General features: G+C 40.5%; 1 protein-coding gene across 2 annotated transcripts in view; it reads right to left on the minus strand.

Moving 5' to 3' along the window:
• The window catches only part of NR6A1 (nuclear receptor subfamily 6 group A member 1), a 224,038-nt gene that overhangs the window by 21,712 nt on the left and 184,799 nt on the right, over positions 1 to 17,527 (minus strand). For both annotated transcript variants that reach the window (XM_088018919.1, XM_088018918.1), the window contains exons 3-4: positions 14,760 to 15,002; positions 5,406 to 5,461 (exon numbers count right to left, since the gene is read on the minus strand). In XM_088018919.1, coding sequence (XP_087875045.1) covers positions 5,406 to 5,461; positions 14,760 to 15,002 — 299 coding nt within the window. The remainder of the gene's footprint in view (positions 1 to 5,405; positions 5,462 to 14,759; positions 15,003 to 17,527) is intronic.

Raw genomic sequence — 17,527 nt, forward strand, 5'->3', positions numbered from 1 at the left:
ACATATTAGGAGGGCTTGAATCTAGGTTCAGATCTCATCTGTCATTTCCTAACTGGGTGCTTACTGTTGGGCAAGTCACTCAAGTTCTCTGAGCCTTAGTTCCCTCACATAGAAAATGAAGATAATACCCCCCACTTAGTAGTTTGGGCTCCCTCTTAGGGTGCAGAACTAAATCAGACAGACTTGAGAGGTTAATCTAAGATAAAGTGATGAAGTGCACAATAGGTACTCAATAAATCATAATTCTATCCCTAATTTTTAATTATAATTAAACATAGTTAAGAACTTGGGAGATCACAGCTCTCTCTTCTTAACACTACCTAAAAAAGTAAGAGACAAAAGGAAAATTTTATGCTCAGTATCAAAAAGTCAAATACAATGACAGATGAAATAGGTTTCTCTGAGCATCAGCTCCCTCCATTCTAGAGAGAACATAAAGTCTAGAGACATAAGCGACTGAAGATCCCTGCCATGGTGGGAGAAGGGTACTCAAAAGACACTGAGTAATGCTGAAGAAGGTTTTTCATTCAGGAAATGCTTAAGAATTCTTTCCAACAGATAAACTTTCTACTGCATCTAAATATAAAAAGAATGACTACAAATAAAGGCCATACATGAAAAGCCCACAGCTAACATTATACTCGATGAAAAACTAAAAGCTTTTTCTCTAAGATCAGGATAAAGGCAAAAATGTCCACTCTCACTATTTCTATTTATTGTAGGAAGTCCTAGCCATTGCAATTAGATGTGTAAAAGAAATAAAAAGCATCTAAATCAGAAAGTAAAATTATCTCAGTTCACAGATGACATGATCTTATGAATAGAAAACCAAAAAACTATTAGAACTAACAAAAGAATTCAGCAAAGTTTCAGGATACAAAATCAACACAAAATCAGTTGCATTTTTATATACTACCAATGAATCTGGAAAGGAAATTAAGGAAACAATCTCAGTTACAATAGTCATCAAAAAGAATAAGATACTTAGGAATAAACATAACTAAAAGGATGAAAGACCTGTACACTGCTGAAAGAAATTAAAGATATAAATAAATGGAAAGACATCCTCTGTTCACAGATTAAAAGACAATTATTGTTAAAAATAGCCACACTATCCAAGTTGATCTACAGATTCAATGCAATCCCTATCAACATTCCAATGGCATTTTTTGCAGAAATAGAAAAAAACAATCACAAAACTCATATGGAAACCCAAAGAACCCCAAATCGCCAAAACAATCTTGACAAAGAACAACAAAGCTAGAGGCCTTACACTTCCTGGTTTCAAAACATATTAAAAGTTACAGTAATCAAAACAGTATGGTACTGGCATAAGGACAGGCCTATAGACCAATGGAACAGAACAGAGAGCTCCAAAATAAACCCACATATACATAGTCAAAAGATCTTGACAAAGCTGCCAAGACAACATAAGAATAGTCTCTTCAGGGGCGCCTGGGTGACTCAGATGGTTAAGCATCTGTCTTCGGCTCAGGTCGTGATCCCGGGGTCCTGGGATCGAGTCCCACATCGGGCTCCCTGCTTGGCGGGGAGCCTGCTTCTCCCTCTCCTTCTCCTGCTGCCCTTGCTTGTGCTCTCTCACCCTCTCTGTCAAATAAATAAATCTTTAAAAAAAAAATAATAGTCTCTTCAACAAGTGGTACTGGGAAAGCTAGACATTCATATGCACAAGAATGAAATTAGATTCTGTTCTTATACTTCATACAAAAATCAACTCAAAATGGATTAAAGACTTAAATGTAAGACCTGAAACTATAAAAGTCCTAAATGAAAACACAGAGAAAAAGCTTCTTGACACTGGCCTTGGCAATGATTTCTTGAATATGATATCCAAAGTACAGGCAATAAAAGCAAAAAGAGACAAATAGAATTACATCAAACTAAAAAGCTTCTGCAACGGGGCGCCTGGGTGGCTCAGTCGTTGAGCGTCTGCCTTCGGCTCAGGTCATGATCCCGGAGTCCTGGGATCGAGCCCCGCATCGGGCTCCCTGCTCCGCGGGAAGCCTGCTTCTCCCTCTCACACTCCCCCTGCTTGTGATCCCTCTCTCGCTGTCTGTCTCTCTGTCAAGTAGATGGATAAAATCTTTAAAATAAATAAATAAATAAATAAATAATAAAAAAATAAAAAGCTTCTGCAAAGTAAACAATCAACAAAGTCAACAGGAACCTGCAGAATGAAAGAAAATATTTGCAAACCATTTATCTGATAAAGGTTAATATCCAAGAGATATAGGAAATTCCTACAACTCAACAGCAAAAACCCCAAATAACCTGATTTAAAAATGGGACGCCTGGGTGGCTCGGTAGGTTAAACGTTTGCCTTCAGCTCTCAGGTCATGATCCCAGGGTGACTGAGTCCCGCATTAGGCTCCTTGCTCAGCGGGGAACCTGCTTCTCCCTCTGCCGGCCGTTCCCCCGGCTTGTGCTCTCTCTCTCTCAACCCTCTCTCTCTCTGACAAATAAAAAAATCTTTAAAAAAATAAATAAAAATGGGCAAAAGATTTGAATAGACATACAAAAAAAAAAAAAAACTTCTCCAAAGACATGTAAACAGCACAGCCAACATGTACGTGAAAAGATGCTCAACATCACTAGTTATCAGAAAAACACAAATCAAAACTATAATGAGGTATCCCCTCACAACTATCCAGAATGCCATTATCAGAAAAAACAGAAAATAAGAAGTACCACAGAAGATCAGAAAATTGGAACCCTTAATGCACTGCTGGGTGGGAATGTAAAGCGGTGTGGCCACTGTAGAAAACAGTATGGAGGTTTCTCAAAAAATTAAAAAAAAACTACCAAATGACCCAGTAATCCTACTTCTGAGTATTTATCCAAAAGAACTGAAACCAGGATCTCAAAGAGATATCTGCCCTTCTACATTCATTGCAGCATCATTCACAATGGCTAAGAGATGGAAACAACTTAAATATCCATTGATGGGTGAATGGATAAACAAAATATGGTATATACATACAATAGAATATTATTCAGCCTTAGAAATCCTGGCATATGCTACAATGTGGATGAACCTTGAGGATATTACTCTAAGTGAAATAAGGAAGTCACAGAAGAACAAATAATGCATGATTCCACTTAAATTAGGTATCAAAAGTAGTCAAACTCTTAGAAAGGGAAAGTAGAATGGTGGTTGCCAGGGACTGGAAAAAGGGGAAATAAGGAGCTGTTGCTCAATGGGTATAGAGTTTCCGTCATAAGATGAAAAGACTGTAGAGATCTGTACAAAAATGTACATATAGTAAATAATACTGTACCATATACTTAATTTGTTAAGGAGATAAATTTCATGTTATATGTTTTCTGCTGCACACACACAAAAGAACACATAGGAGTATAGACCAAAATAAATTAATTTTTATTATAACATGAATAAAAATGTTTGATTTTTAAAATTTTTTTATTGTTATGTTAATCACCATATATTACATCATTAGTTTTTGAAAAAATGTTTGATTTTTAAAAAAGAAATGAACACAGCACATACCCACAGCCTGACTGAGTGCATATATGTGCTAGGAAATTCCCCATATTTCATCAGCATATGTCTCAAAACAACTATGAATTTCTGTCTTTCTCTCATTCCCTCACATTCAACTGGATAAATCCTATCAATTTTACCTATTAAATCTCTCTTGAACCTAATTCTCTCCCCTTCAAATTGTACTATCATCGCTCTACTTAAAACCACTATCTATATCTCTTGGCTGGACTTCCGTAAAACCCTCTGAACTGCTTTTTCTCTGCTCCCAGTTTCACACTTACCCAGCTCTTCACAAACCATTTCTATTGCTAGGATGATCTTTTTTTATTTTTATTTATTTGACAGAGATAGAGAAAGAGAGCAGAAGCAGGGGGAGCAGTAGAGGGAGAAGGAGAAGCAGCTCCCCACTGAGCAGGGAGCCTGATGCAGAGCTCAATCCCAGGACCCTGGGATCATGACCTGAGCCAAAGGCAGACTGCTTAACTGATTGAGCCACCCAGGCACCCCCCTTTTTTTTAATTGTAATTTTATAATTTCTTTTTTAAAAGATTTATTTATTTATTTTAGAGAAAGAAAGAGAGCACGTGCGGGGGGGGGGCAGGGGAGGAGAGGGAGAGAGAAAATCTCCAATAGACTCCCTGTTGAGTAAGGAGCCTGATGTGAGGCTTGATCCCATGACCCTGAGATCATGACCTGAGCTGAAATCAAGAGTGAGTCACTCAACCAATGAGCCACCCAGATGCCCCTAGCATGATCTTTTTAAAATGCAAATCTGACCATGTCTCTCTCTCTACCTAAAAGCTTTTAGTAGTTGTCTCTTGGTCCACACCAATAATCCTTGAGGCATGGTCTTACACTCACTAGTGTGCTGAGGGATTCACTTATTGGCCCATAAACAGATCCAATTTTCTACCTTTGTGAAGTTCTTCCGTTGGAAAGTAAGAACAAGTTGGCATAGGCTGGCCCTACAAAGGCTTTACCTAAGAAGTTATAATCAAAGATAGCTGAAGGCTGTTCTTTAGAGAACAGACTCCAAACTCAAGGAATCTGCCTTATCTTCTGCCACTCCACTACCTGTGCCCAGCACTCCAGCCTGACTGCATCAACTTCCTGTGATTCCTTAAAGATTCATCTCGTGGTCTTTTTAAAGTCTGTTCTGTCTAGCAGTAATAGAAGATATTTGGCTACCCAACCCTTCCCAGCATAGCTAATTCCTCCTTTTCCTTCAAGACTCAATTCAAACTTTACCTTCTCTAGGAAGGCTTCCTGAATGTCTTCAGTTCCCAACCACGGCTCCAATTCAAAAAAAAAAAGAAGTCCCTCCTTTCTGTACTCCCTGGGCATCCTCTGTTACCACTCACTATACTCTGATGTCTGTTTACACATCTGTCTCTCCCACTAGACTGAGTTCACAGTACAAAGGACCTGCCCACAGTAAGTATTTAAATATTTGTGAGATTGAATAAGTATTATCATTCCTACTCTACAAGTAAGGCAATGAACTTTCTGCTGATATATCTTTAGAGACATTGAACAGCAAAGTAGTCTTACTGATTTCTGCCAGGCTAAGTTATCGACAACCTTGAGTGAATGACATAAAAAATCCTCTGGATGGTTCAGAACCAGAATCGGGTTCACTTCCTGTGATATCCTTGGGAACGGTTAAGGGAATCACAAGACGAGCTTTAATCATTATGTTACATATTTAAAATTTTCAAAGCACTTTCATAACCAGGCTCTAAAAGCGATTTTATGGGAATGAAAGCAAGATGGCTGCCCCCCCCAACAGGAGAGGAGAAGATCAAGGTAAGTAGCTACAGGAACACTGGAAGCACTGGGCTTCCAAGATGGATCAGAAAGACTGAGGCCTAGAACTCACCTGGACGGGCCCAATGCTCTTATTTCGGCCTCCAGGCATGCCATCTTCTCTGATTGCTGGAAGGAAACATAAGTCAAGACGGTCAAAAGCATACCCACAGAAATCTAGGCACAAAAAGAGAACTTACTTGGCCAAAAGCACGAGGTAATAATTGGTGAAATCAAGATTAAAACAGAGGTCTCTCTGGACCCAAAGTATATACTCTTTCCATTATTCCAGGCTACCTCATAGGCAACACATACTTCTGGGCCCCCAGGGCAATGGACACATACTGCACACCCTGCATGCATTTAATATGCTGAGCAAAGGTGACAGCATTATTAATAGTCCTGTGCACAGTTACAAATATCCCAACAGGATGATGCATGTGAAGAGAGGGATAGAAAGAGTATTTCCATTTTTAAAGAAAGTATTTTTTATTTCCAGGCTAAGTTTGAGTCTAATTTATAGGATGAGAAGAACAAATTTTTTTTAAATTAATCAAAATTTTGGTCTGATTCGTTTCTCTCTCTATAAGCAGTCAGTAAAGGGGTGCCTGGGTGGCTCAATCAGTTAAGCATCAGACTCTTGGTTTTGGCTCAGGGCATGATCTCGGGGTTGTGACATTGGGCCCCGTGTAGGGTTCTGCACTGGATGTGGAGCCTGCTTGGGATTCTCTCTCTCCCTCTTCCTCTGCCCCTCCCCCTCAATTCATTTGTGTGTGTGTGTGTGTGTGTGTGTGTGTGTGTGTGTGCGCGCGCCTGTGTGTAGAGTACCAAGAGATGAAGATGGATGTTGGAGAGGCCAACTGGGGCCAGATCATAGATAGCCTTTAATGTTAGGGTAAGAGTATGGACTTCAGCAGAGGAAGCTGAGGATAAGATGGAATGCAGGAGATGGATGTGGTCAGGTCGGCATTTTCAAAAAATCTTTGTGATGGCCGCTGTGGAGGCTAGCTTGGAGGAGGCAACGTTAACAACAGAAGATAAGCTAACAGCATCATGTGAGAGTAAGCTTTGCTACATATACATATATATATGTACACACACACATATACATGTATATATATATATACATATATAAATAATATACCTGCTTCCAAAAAAATTAACATGAAGAATCTAGAAAGTTCTTGGGGCAGGGTTGAGGGTTCCAAGCATAATGCTCAGTTCCTGTGGTAACTGAAAGGCTAACAGGAAGTTCCTTTTCCTTAAAGCAGACATCATCCTTGGTATCCTTAGAGGATTACACATTTCAGAATGAGACAAGCTTGGGTCTAAATCCAGTTTTTGGGACATCTCAGTGGTTCAGTCTGCTAAGAGTCTGCCTTTGGCTCAGATCATAATCCCAGGTCCCCGCAAAGGGCTCCCTGCTCAGCAGAGAGCCTGCTTCTCCCTCTCCTACTTCCCCTGTTGGTGTTCCCTCTCTCACTGTGTCTCTCTCTGTCAAATAAATAAATAAAATCTTTTAAAAACAAACTAACTAACAAACAAAATAAGAATATACGGGTGCCCGGGTGGCTCAGTTGGTTGGGCATCTGCCTTCGGCTCAGGTCAGGATCCCAGAGTCCCAGGATCAAGCCTCACATCGGGCTTCCTGCTCAGTGGGGAGTCTGCTTGGCTCCCTCTGCCCCTCACCCCACTTGTGCTCACTCTCTCTTGCTCTCCCACTCAAATAAATAAAATCTTTTTAAAAAAATAAAGAATATAAACAATAGTACTGGTTTGGTCAAAGACTGTAAAATTTGTGAAGATGGCATGAAACTGCCTGAAGTGTGGGAAATAATACAATGTGTCACAGTGCCTCTGTTAAAACAAAAACTTGGATCATATTTTAAAGTTTATAATGTATTCACATATATGGTATCACATTTGATTCTTGGAAGGTGTACATTATTATTATCTATGTAGTTTAGAGATGAAAAAACCTGAAGCTCAGAGAGGTAAAGGGATTTGTTCAAGACCACTCAGGGAAGAACTGACAAGAGTGGGGAATTTTAGTTTAGGTCCTCTAATTCTTTGCCTGTTCCTTGATGCTATACTGAGCTAAGAGCAAGTTTTTCAACGGCGCTGAGAATCTTTCTTGTAGTGAACTGATTTAGAAAAAAAACAAAAACAAAGGGCTTCTGGGTGCAAGGTCACAGGAATGGTTTTGCTGTATCTCTTATCCAAGTCTGAGTGGCAGCAGCTATAGTTCTTCTACCTGCTTAAAAGAAGTACAAATACTTTTTCTGCTCTGGAACTCATGTACCTACCATTCCTCACTTAGGCTTGGGCAGCCAAACCAAACCCAGAAACAGAAAGGAGAGTAAGACACAAAGCTAACTACATCAAAATCCTGCTCAAAACCCACTGGTGGCTCCCTTTGGTCTATGGACTCAACCCAAGCTCCCTAAAGCTTAGCATTCAAGACACTCCCATGATCTGGTTCTTCTGGGGTTCCCCATCTTCATCTCTTGCCACAAACGTTACACTGTAACTACAGACAACTATCTTTTTTTTTTTTTTTAAAGATTTTATTTATTTATTTGACAGAGAGAAACACAGTGAGAGAGGGAACACAAGCAGGGGGAGTGGGAGAGGGAGAAGCAGGCCTCCCGCAGAGCAGGGAAGTCAGATGTGGGGCTCGATCCCAGGACCCTGGGACCATGACCTGAGACAAAGGCAGACGCTTAATGACTGAGTCACCCAGGCGCCCCAACAGACAACTATCTGTTAGTCTTTGAACATGTCATGCTGTTTTACACAGTTTTACCTCCACACATGTTGTTGCCTCTACTCAGAAAATTTATGGTGGAAAAATCTGGCAACATCACCTTACCCAAGGGATATCACCTCAATCAAGTGACTCAAGTTAACATGACCAATAGTAGGGCAAAGCTATACCATGCGCTCTTGATAGAACGCACTAAAAGGACACAACGTCGCTGTTGTGGCATTCTTGCCAAAAATGCATAACTTGAATGTAACTGTGAGGAAACTGACAAGCCCAAGTCGAGGAATATTCTACTTGTCTTCTTCAAAATTAACAATGTTATTCGAGGGAAAAAAAAAAGGATGAGGAATCATTTCAGATTAAAGGAGACAGAAGAGACATAAAAGCTAAATGTAATGCATGATCCTGGATTGGCTCCTAGATCACAAAAAATACACTGCTACAAAGGATGTTGAATTACGTGGTGAAATTTGAATAAGGTCTGCTAATTAGATTACAGTATTATGCCATGTTAAATTTACTGATTTGATAATAGTGCTCTGGTTATGTTAGAAAACAAAGAGGAACAATGTCTTTAACTTCCTCCCAAATAGTTAAGAAAAAAATATATAAACACATACACTTTCTCTCTCTCCCTCCCTTCCCCTCCCTCCTTCCTTTTTCTCTCTCTCATGTTTGGAGAGAGGGAGGAGGGGAGTTGTTTTTTAAAAAGCTCTTAAGGGGGGCGCCTGGGTGGCTCAGTGGTGCCTTCGGCTCAGGTCATGATCCCAGCGTCCTGGGATCAAGCCCCACATCGGGCTCCCTGCTCAGTGGGGAGCCTGCTTCTCCCTCTCCCACTCCTCCTGCTTGTGTTCCCTCTCTCGCTGTGTCTCTCTCTGTCAAATAAATAAAATCTCTAAAAATAAAATAAAATAAAATAAAAAGCTCTTAAGGGATGCCTGGCTGGCTCAGTCGGAGGAGCATGCAATTCTTCATCTTGGGATTGTAAATTCAAACCCCACACTGGGTGTGGAGATTACAATCAATCAATTAAATCAATACTTATTTAAATTTGTAAGGAGCCTGAGCTTCTATGCCTTCAAGATTCTGCTCAAATATTCTCTGCTTGAGGTTTCTTGGTGCTCCATTTTAATCCTGGTAAAGCAGTATGGCAATGCTACAGAGTCATTCATCATTCTCACAATGCGATTCTATAAACATCAGCCTCTTCCAAGAAGTTTTCCTTAAGTTTTTACTTTTTAACTAGTTGACTAGTAAGTTATGAGACAACAAAGTTAAAGGAGTTTTAAACATTCTCAAATAATTTCTTTTTTCCCCCCACATAATTTCTGTACTGAGTAAATTCCCTCATGAGGCTCAGTGTATCTTCCGCTTGCCGCTGATGAAATTAACAATATCTCCCCTATCCCACTTGGTGCTCTGGCCCCCCACCACAGGGAATCCACCAAACCAGAAAGCATCTTACCTAACTGGGTTAACTGGTAAAGGACACAAGGAAAGTGGGACTCGACAGAGCCCTTGAGGGGCACATGGTCTAATAATGGGGGGAACAGAAAGCTAGCACAAGGCGACTGGGGCTATGGCAGAGGGCAAAGGGGGCTGTGGAAGTCAAGGAGGGTCGGCTTTCTGGTGAGGGGTGGTGTCAGAGAAAGCTGCTTAGAGGCCGTTACAAAGAAAAGCTGAGCCTCCAAAGAAAACTACATGTAAGCACATGAAGAGGAGGGGTACGCCCTCCCAGGGAGATGAAACCACCTGTGCAGAGCCCCCCAAACATGAAACAGCACTGAGTTTTTGGAGAACTAGGAAGGACTGTGACCTGTACGGGGAGCAGCTCAGGGAGAAGGGGTGAAGGGGCTGATGCCAGTCACAGGGGCTTTGGGAACCATTGTGAGGAGCCAGAATCTATCCTGAAGGCTGCAAGATGGGTGAGCAGTAGGTGTCTGGGGCGTGATGGAGTAGCAGTGAAGATGGACAGATGGGGCCCAGCCTCTACTCACCACCCTTATTTAAATTTCCCTCACTGTCTTCCAAGTAATCCCTGACTAGCCAAATTCCAGGTATGAAGAGATATCTATGTCCAGAAATGAGGGACAAGAGAAGGCTGACTCATACATGTCAGCTAAATTTTTTTGAACATTTTGTTTTTAAATTTTGAGGTAAGTTTAGACTTACAGAAGAGTTGCAAAAAAAAAAAAAAAAGGTGGAGAATTCCCATATACTCTATACCCAGCTTCCCCATCTGTTAACATCTTATATAACCACAGACTATTCATCAAAACTAAGAAATTAACTTTGGTATAATAATATTGACCAAAGTATAAACTTTATTCAGATTTCCCCACTGATGTCCACTTCCATTCCAGAATCCAATCTTGGATCCCACATTGCATAGAGTTGTCATGTCTCCATAGTTTCCTTCAATCTTTCTTAGTCTTTCCTTGTCTTTTGTGACCCTGACACTTTTGAGATTATTCTGTATAATGTCAGTTATTTTGGGGGCACCTGGGTGCCTCAGTCAGTTAAGTGTCTGCCCTTGTCTCAGATCATGATCCCAGGGTCCTGGGATTGAGCCCCACATCGGGCTCCCTGCCTTCTCCCTCTCCCTCTGCCTGCCGCTCCACCGGCTTGTGCGTGTGCGTGCGTGCTCTCTCTCTGTCAAATAAATAAAATCTGTGGGGAAAAAAGTTATTTAGAAGAAATGTCTTTCAATTTGGGTTTGCCTGTTTTCCCATGAGCAGACTGGGAACGAATCCATCCCTGTGTGTATACGTGCCCCTACGATATCATCAGGGGGCATATGATGCCAGTGTAAATACACTGGTGATATTGACCTTGCTTACTTGGCTAAAGTGGTATCTGTCAGAATTCTCTAATGAAATTTACTATTTTTCCCTGTGTAATTACTAAATATTCTGGGGCTATGCAAATACTCTGCTTCCATTTAAAACTATGCGCTTATTTTAGCATCCATAAGTCAATCCTGTCTACAGCAATTGTTATTGTGTGTTTTAATGGTGATTTTCTATTTCCCTCATGCCTTCTACACTTATTAATTGGAATTCTTCTATAAGAAAGAACTATCACTCCTCTATTCAGTTAGTTCTATCAGTATGAACTAATGGATATTTTTTTCTTTGGGTTATAAACTAATATAGAGTTATTTTGTTGCTCAAGCTGTTCCAGCTTTGGCTATTGGAAGTGCTTTCAGGTTGACGTCTATGACCTTTTGATAATGCCCTGCCCCCTCCTTTTTAAAAAAATTTTAGCACATTCTAACTTTCTGGCACCACCAGATGCTCCAGGCTCATCTTATATTTTCCCTACCTCAACTCTAGAATCAACCCCTTCTCCAAAGAGTTCTGATTCCCTTTATTGATATTTGGAAACCAAGATCTGGTTTTTCTAAAATTTTTTTTTCTAAACATGAGTACATATTGATGCTTCCAATCTAGCACCAGAGGTTTGTTTAGCCTTCCCCTTTCCTGATTTCTAACTTTTTTCTCTGATGCGAGAAATTCGACTCTCATTATCAACAATACAGTCACTTGTTTGTTCAACCCGAGTATACAAATAAAGTAGTGACAGAATTCCCAACCCATAACCTTGACAGAAATAAATTTACAAACTAGACAGCTTTGTTTGTATACAGTTCTTTTTATCTTCAGCCCTACGGTATACAGGATACAGTCAAAACACTATTTCCCAAGGTTGGCTCCTTTCTCTCCCATTTCCTTCAGTGTGGCTATGTGATTTATTTGTAATATCAGTTAGATTCATTTATCACAGTCTACATTCTGTTTTTCCCTCTATACTGGTTGCTTTTAAACAAATTTATATACAGTAAAATTCAATTCTTTACTGGCATATATTTCTATAGGTTTTGACAAATGCATAAAATTATGTCGAACACTACAGTTCCATATGGGACAGTTACATCAATTCAAAAATATTCAATGGCAACTGTAATTTTAATTCTGCTTTCTCAGCACCAGCCAGGAGGTGGCAGGGTTTCTCTCTGGGAGGCAGCCTTCACAAGGCAACTAAGCCATCTTGTAATGCACGAAAATGGACACAGGAAGGCAGTTCCCACCCCTCACACTCCATGTGTCATCTTCTCCCTGCTATGGTTACAGGAATTAAGAAGTTAAGCTTCTTCTTCCCTGAAATAGGAGAGTTTGGTTAGAAGCCCCAGAGTCTCACACTCCAACTGAATAAGCAGGATAAAACATCAGAGGGTAGTCAAGAAGGCAACCCATAAATATGCTTTGATAAAATACAGTGAAGACAAAAAAGGGAAATGAGAAAACGAGACCGAGACCAAATCATATGAAAGGGGGTAGATGCCCATAGACTCTCTCTTCAAGGCATCACCTGTTTGGTACTGATGGCTGGGAAAGAGTGGGGAAGGGAGAGGACTCCTAGGCAAAGGAAAGAACCTGAACACAGGCAGGATAATGCGAAGCAGGTTTGAGGCACAGTAAGTTCCAGACAGAAGATGAGATTAGAAACACAGAGGACAAAGTTGTTAAGTTTTTAAATGCCCTCTTATAGGTATTTATCATCCAGTAAACACAGGGCATTCCATCATGCAAGTTGCTATGCCATACGTAGACATGTTGTCCACGTGGTTAGGTACAAACTCTGCTTGATTAATAACAAACCTAATAATTATTATCAATATAATCACCACTAACCTATCTACTGGTAAGTCATTTTACCTCCCCAAGCTGCATCTATAAACTGAGGGGAGTATTTTTTTAAAGATTTTATTTTATTTTATTTATTTATTTAAAGATTTTATTTATTTGACAGAGAGAGAGAGAGACAACGAGAGAGGGAACACAGCAGGGGGAGAGGGAGAGGGAGAAGCAGGCTTCCCGCTGAGGAGGGAGCCCTATGCAGGGCTTGATCTCAGGACCCTGGGATCATGACCTGAGCTGAATGCAGACGCTTAAGGACTGAGCGACCCAGGCGCCCCTAAAGATTTTATTTTTAAGTAATCTCTACACCCAATGTAGGGCTTGAACTCATGACCCCAAGATCAAGAGTTGCACACTCCACCAACTAAGCCAGCCAGGTGCCCCTAAACTGACGGTAATATTTAATAATAGGTTTGTGCATTTTCAAGGAGATAATGCATAGAAAGTGTATAAGAGTTTCTGATATACATAGTAATCAACAAATATTAGTATTATAAATTATAAATGACCTAAATTTATCTAAATGCTGTTTTATAACTTTCTTACCTTTCTTCCTAATGGGCAAGTTTTCAAAAGATTCTTCTTATCCCACATACAATAAAAAAACAGTCTGAAGTATATCTGGTTGTCTGCATTTATTAATGTGACAAAACCAACTTGAATAGTTCGCCAAATCTAACTCCTACCCCTATACATTACTATTATGAACCCCTAGTACCCTGCTGAGTAGTATTTTATATATATTGTCATATTTAATCCTCTACAGAACTCTGAAAGGTTAAAGTTTTATCATACTATTTTAAAAGTAAGATCATTGAGCATTAGAGACATAAAGCAAACTGTGCAAGGTCACAGAGCTAGTCTGTCACCAACCTCTGCCTCCATTCTTTCTACTGAACTGTACTGTACTACCCTCTACCCTCTATGAGAATACTCTGAATTTCTGACATTGGCCCTCACCCTCTTCTGTATCCAAGTTCTCTCTGGGTGATTTCTACCCACGAACACAATTTTGCCATCTGATTGCAAATGGTTCCACAAACTTCTACTTGAAGGCAGGATTTTTCACCTTAGTTCCAGCCCTACATATCCAAATTCCCTGGTGGACATTGTATGTGTCCTTCTTAGATACCTCAAACAATGCACTGCCAAGGCCAACATTTTGCCCCACCTGCTTTTTAGATTTTTTTTTTTTTTTTTTCTGGTGGGGTCATTACTATTAATCCAAATCTGCAACTTCAACTTCTGGTGTTGCCTAACACCCAGTATGTTATCAACTCCTATCAGGTAAGCTTCTCCACATCTTCCCACATTTCCTGCCCCTCTGTCAGATTCTTCATATCTTTCTTCTGGATTCTTCTAAAAACTTTCTAGGTGGCCTTTCTGCTCTCCCCACACCAATCCATTCTTCAAAGCCGGCCTCCTGGATTAATCCTCTTAGAATATTGGTTTATTAACATAATCTCAGGCTAATGGCTCTTGGAGAACTTCCCAATAAATCCCAAATTCTTCACCAACCTGGATGCAGGTTTCTGGGCATGCCTAACCTCTGAGTATGCCATGAATCTAGCAAGCAAAATGATACCACATTCAGGTGACATAGTGCCTTTCTGCTTCTTCATCTAAAATTCCTACTTCCTGTCATCATGCTCTGAAAGAACTAGTGGAGTATATTAATCCGAGTTAGGACTTGATTGTCAGCTGGGGTCTTGCCAGTTGGAACCTGTGAATTCATTCTCACAGAATTCTTAACATCTCACTAGTCTTTCTCCCCACCTACTCTGGGAAATCCCTGTAGGCAGGAACTGTGTCACATGTGTCTTGGGTTTATGAGTACACAGTACAAGACCTGGCATATAGTGGGGGCAGGTTCGGGAAATGAAAAATTCCATGGCTTAATAGCTAACCCTAACGGTAAAGTGATGGTAAAGTGGGTAGTCGAGCCACAAGCACCACTCACCCTTCCGATTCATCCCCATCTGGAGGCATTTGAGCAGGCGGCAGTACTGGCATCGGTTCCTCTGCTTCCGAGACATAACACAGTTCTTGTCACGACTGCACCGATATACCCGCTTGTTGCAAATGCTCCTCTTGAAAAATCCCTTGCAGCCCTCACAGGAGATGATCCCATAGTGCAAGCCTGTAGCACGGTCCCCACAAATGAGACAGGTTCGTTGTTCAGCCCGATCATCTGGAACAGAAACTGAACATATTCAAATGAGAACACATGGAAATAATGGCTTTAAGCCTGCAGTTCTAAAATAAGCAACCTTGGGGCGCCTGGGTGGCTCAGTCGTTAAGTGTCTGCCTTCAGCTCAGGTCATGATCCCAGGGTCCTGGGATTAAGCCCTGCATCGGGCTCTCTGCTTGGCGGGAAGCCTGCTTCTCCCTCTCCCACTTCCCTCCGCTTGTGTTCCCTCTCTCACTGTGTCTCTCTCTGTCAAATAAATGAATAAAATCTTTAAAAAATAATAAAATAAAATAAGCAACCTTGCCCTGGGAAGATCAAGAACATCACTCTTTCCCGGCTAACTGGCAAACAGGGGTCATTTTTAGAGCCTTTGTCCAAGGAACAAACCCTTGCATCTACCTGCAGATATCACAAACACAGCCTATTTTAAAAAATAACTCATGCTCCTCTCCCTGGGTTTCATCATCACTTGGACCAGTATCCACGTCAGAAACTTGGGAGATAGCCCTGACTCCTCTCTCTCCCTCACCTTCCTCAGCCACAGCCCATCACTTACTTCTACCCTGTAGAAAGGTGATAAGGTGATTACTGATAATTTATGTAAGTGCCCAGCAAATGGCATATACCTAGTAAATGAAAGTTATAATTATTAACCAGTGAAGAAGTTTTAACCAGGCCCAGCCAGCCAACCAGTCTTCCACCTATTCAACAAATAGATATTGGACAACTATTCTATTCTAGGCACTGTTGTAAAAGGCATGGTTACAGCAGTGAATGAAAGTCCCTGGTGAAGCTTACGTTCTAGCAGAACATCTACTCTGTGTCCAGGCCCTGTGTTTGGTACTGGGTACTGGGTACTGGGTAAATCATCATGATCCCCACAGTCAAGGAACTTACTGCCTCGCAACAAACAAGTTAGTCAAAGAGGAAATTCAGGCTGGAATATAACTCTCTAACTTCCTCTTCCCTCAAATTTCACTTACTCAGGATCAAGCAACCGCCAAAGAACAGGCGTATGATAAAAAAGTGCCCTGGTGAACTGTGATGTCAGATCTTGCTAGCAGGTACAACCTCCAAGAAAAGGTTTTGATCAGAGGCCAAGGCAAGAAACCAGAGATTTGAACCACACTCCTAACAGGCAAGATATAATGATTAAGAACATATCCCAAAGAGTTTGAGAGATCCTTATTTAAATCCCAGTTCTGACACTTACCAGCTCACTGAACTAGGGCAAATTAAGTTACTTCACCTCTCTGAACCTAGTTTCTCTCATCAGTAAAATGGGGATTATAACAGTACCTACATACATAAATAAAGGACTCAGCACAATGCTTGGGCTACAATGGACATTTAATAAATGACAGCTATTATTTTCATTATCATTATTATTCTAACAGGTCCACACTTAATGTGATAATAACATTCCTGAAAAGAAAAGTATTTGAAAGCAATGTGACAGGAAGAGCCTGGCAGTACACAGGAGAGATGTAGAGAAGGCAGGAGACTAGCATTTAGGCAACCTTTATTATATGCCAAATTGGAGATGTCTTTATGATCCCTATTTGTAGTAGGCTGGATAATGGCCACCCAAATATATCAGGTCCTGATCCCTGAAACCCGTAAATATTATCTTGTAAGGAAAAGGGATCTTTGCAGATGTGATTAAGGATCTTGGATTGGGAGATTATTCTGGATTATAAAGGTGAACCCTACTTGCAATCACACATGTCTTTTTTTTAAAAAGAGAAAGACAGAAGGAGATTTGATATAAACAGAAGAGGAGAACAAGCATGCATGTGCACACACATGTACACACAGAGGAGAAGGCGATGTGAAAACAGGCAGAAGGTAGCCGAAGCCAAGGAGTGGCTTCCACTACAAACTGGATGAGGCAAGGAATGAATTCTCCTCTAGAGCCTCTGGAGGAAGTGTGGCTCTGCCCACCTTATTTTCACATGACTTTTGAACTTCTGGTTCCAGAACTGTGAGAGAACAAGTTTGTGGTAATTTTTAACAGCAGCACAGGAAACTAATACATAATATTTTTTTCATACAGGGCAACAGACATATATATTAAGGCTCTTGCCCAAAGTCACACAGCAAATAGCAGTTATGCAGAGAGAAGCAGATACAGGAGACCACACAGTTAGGGAAAGAGAGAAAGATAGATATGGAAAGAGGAATCATCTAGGTTCTTGAGGACTCTGTATTTCCTAGTTACAGACCTTTCCAAGACTTTCTAAGGCTTGGATGAACTTCCTAACTATGGGCAAATTGACATACCATGACAAACTGACATTCCCATGTTTTGTAATACAATACCTTCTTTTCTTTTTTCTTTCTCGAACTAACTTAAATGAGTTTTTGTTATTTGCAACTAAAAGAAATTTGGTTAAAATATAAAAATGGCCCTGGTGTAATAACCATTCTTTTTCTTTTCCTTTTAAAAATGCAAAGGACAAATAAATAAATAAATGAAAATGCAAAGGAAGCTCAAGGTAAACATTAGAGCAAAGTTACAACAGAGAATTAAAAAA

Source organism: Eumetopias jubatus, unplaced genomic scaffold (assembly GCF_037043125.1).
Source record: "Eumetopias jubatus isolate StellerSeaLion01/CBP00866 unplaced genomic scaffold, mEumJub1_p1.0 scaffold_15, whole genome shotgun sequence".
NCBI classification, from domain to species: Eukaryota; Metazoa; Chordata; class Mammalia; order Carnivora; family Otariidae; genus Eumetopias; species Eumetopias jubatus.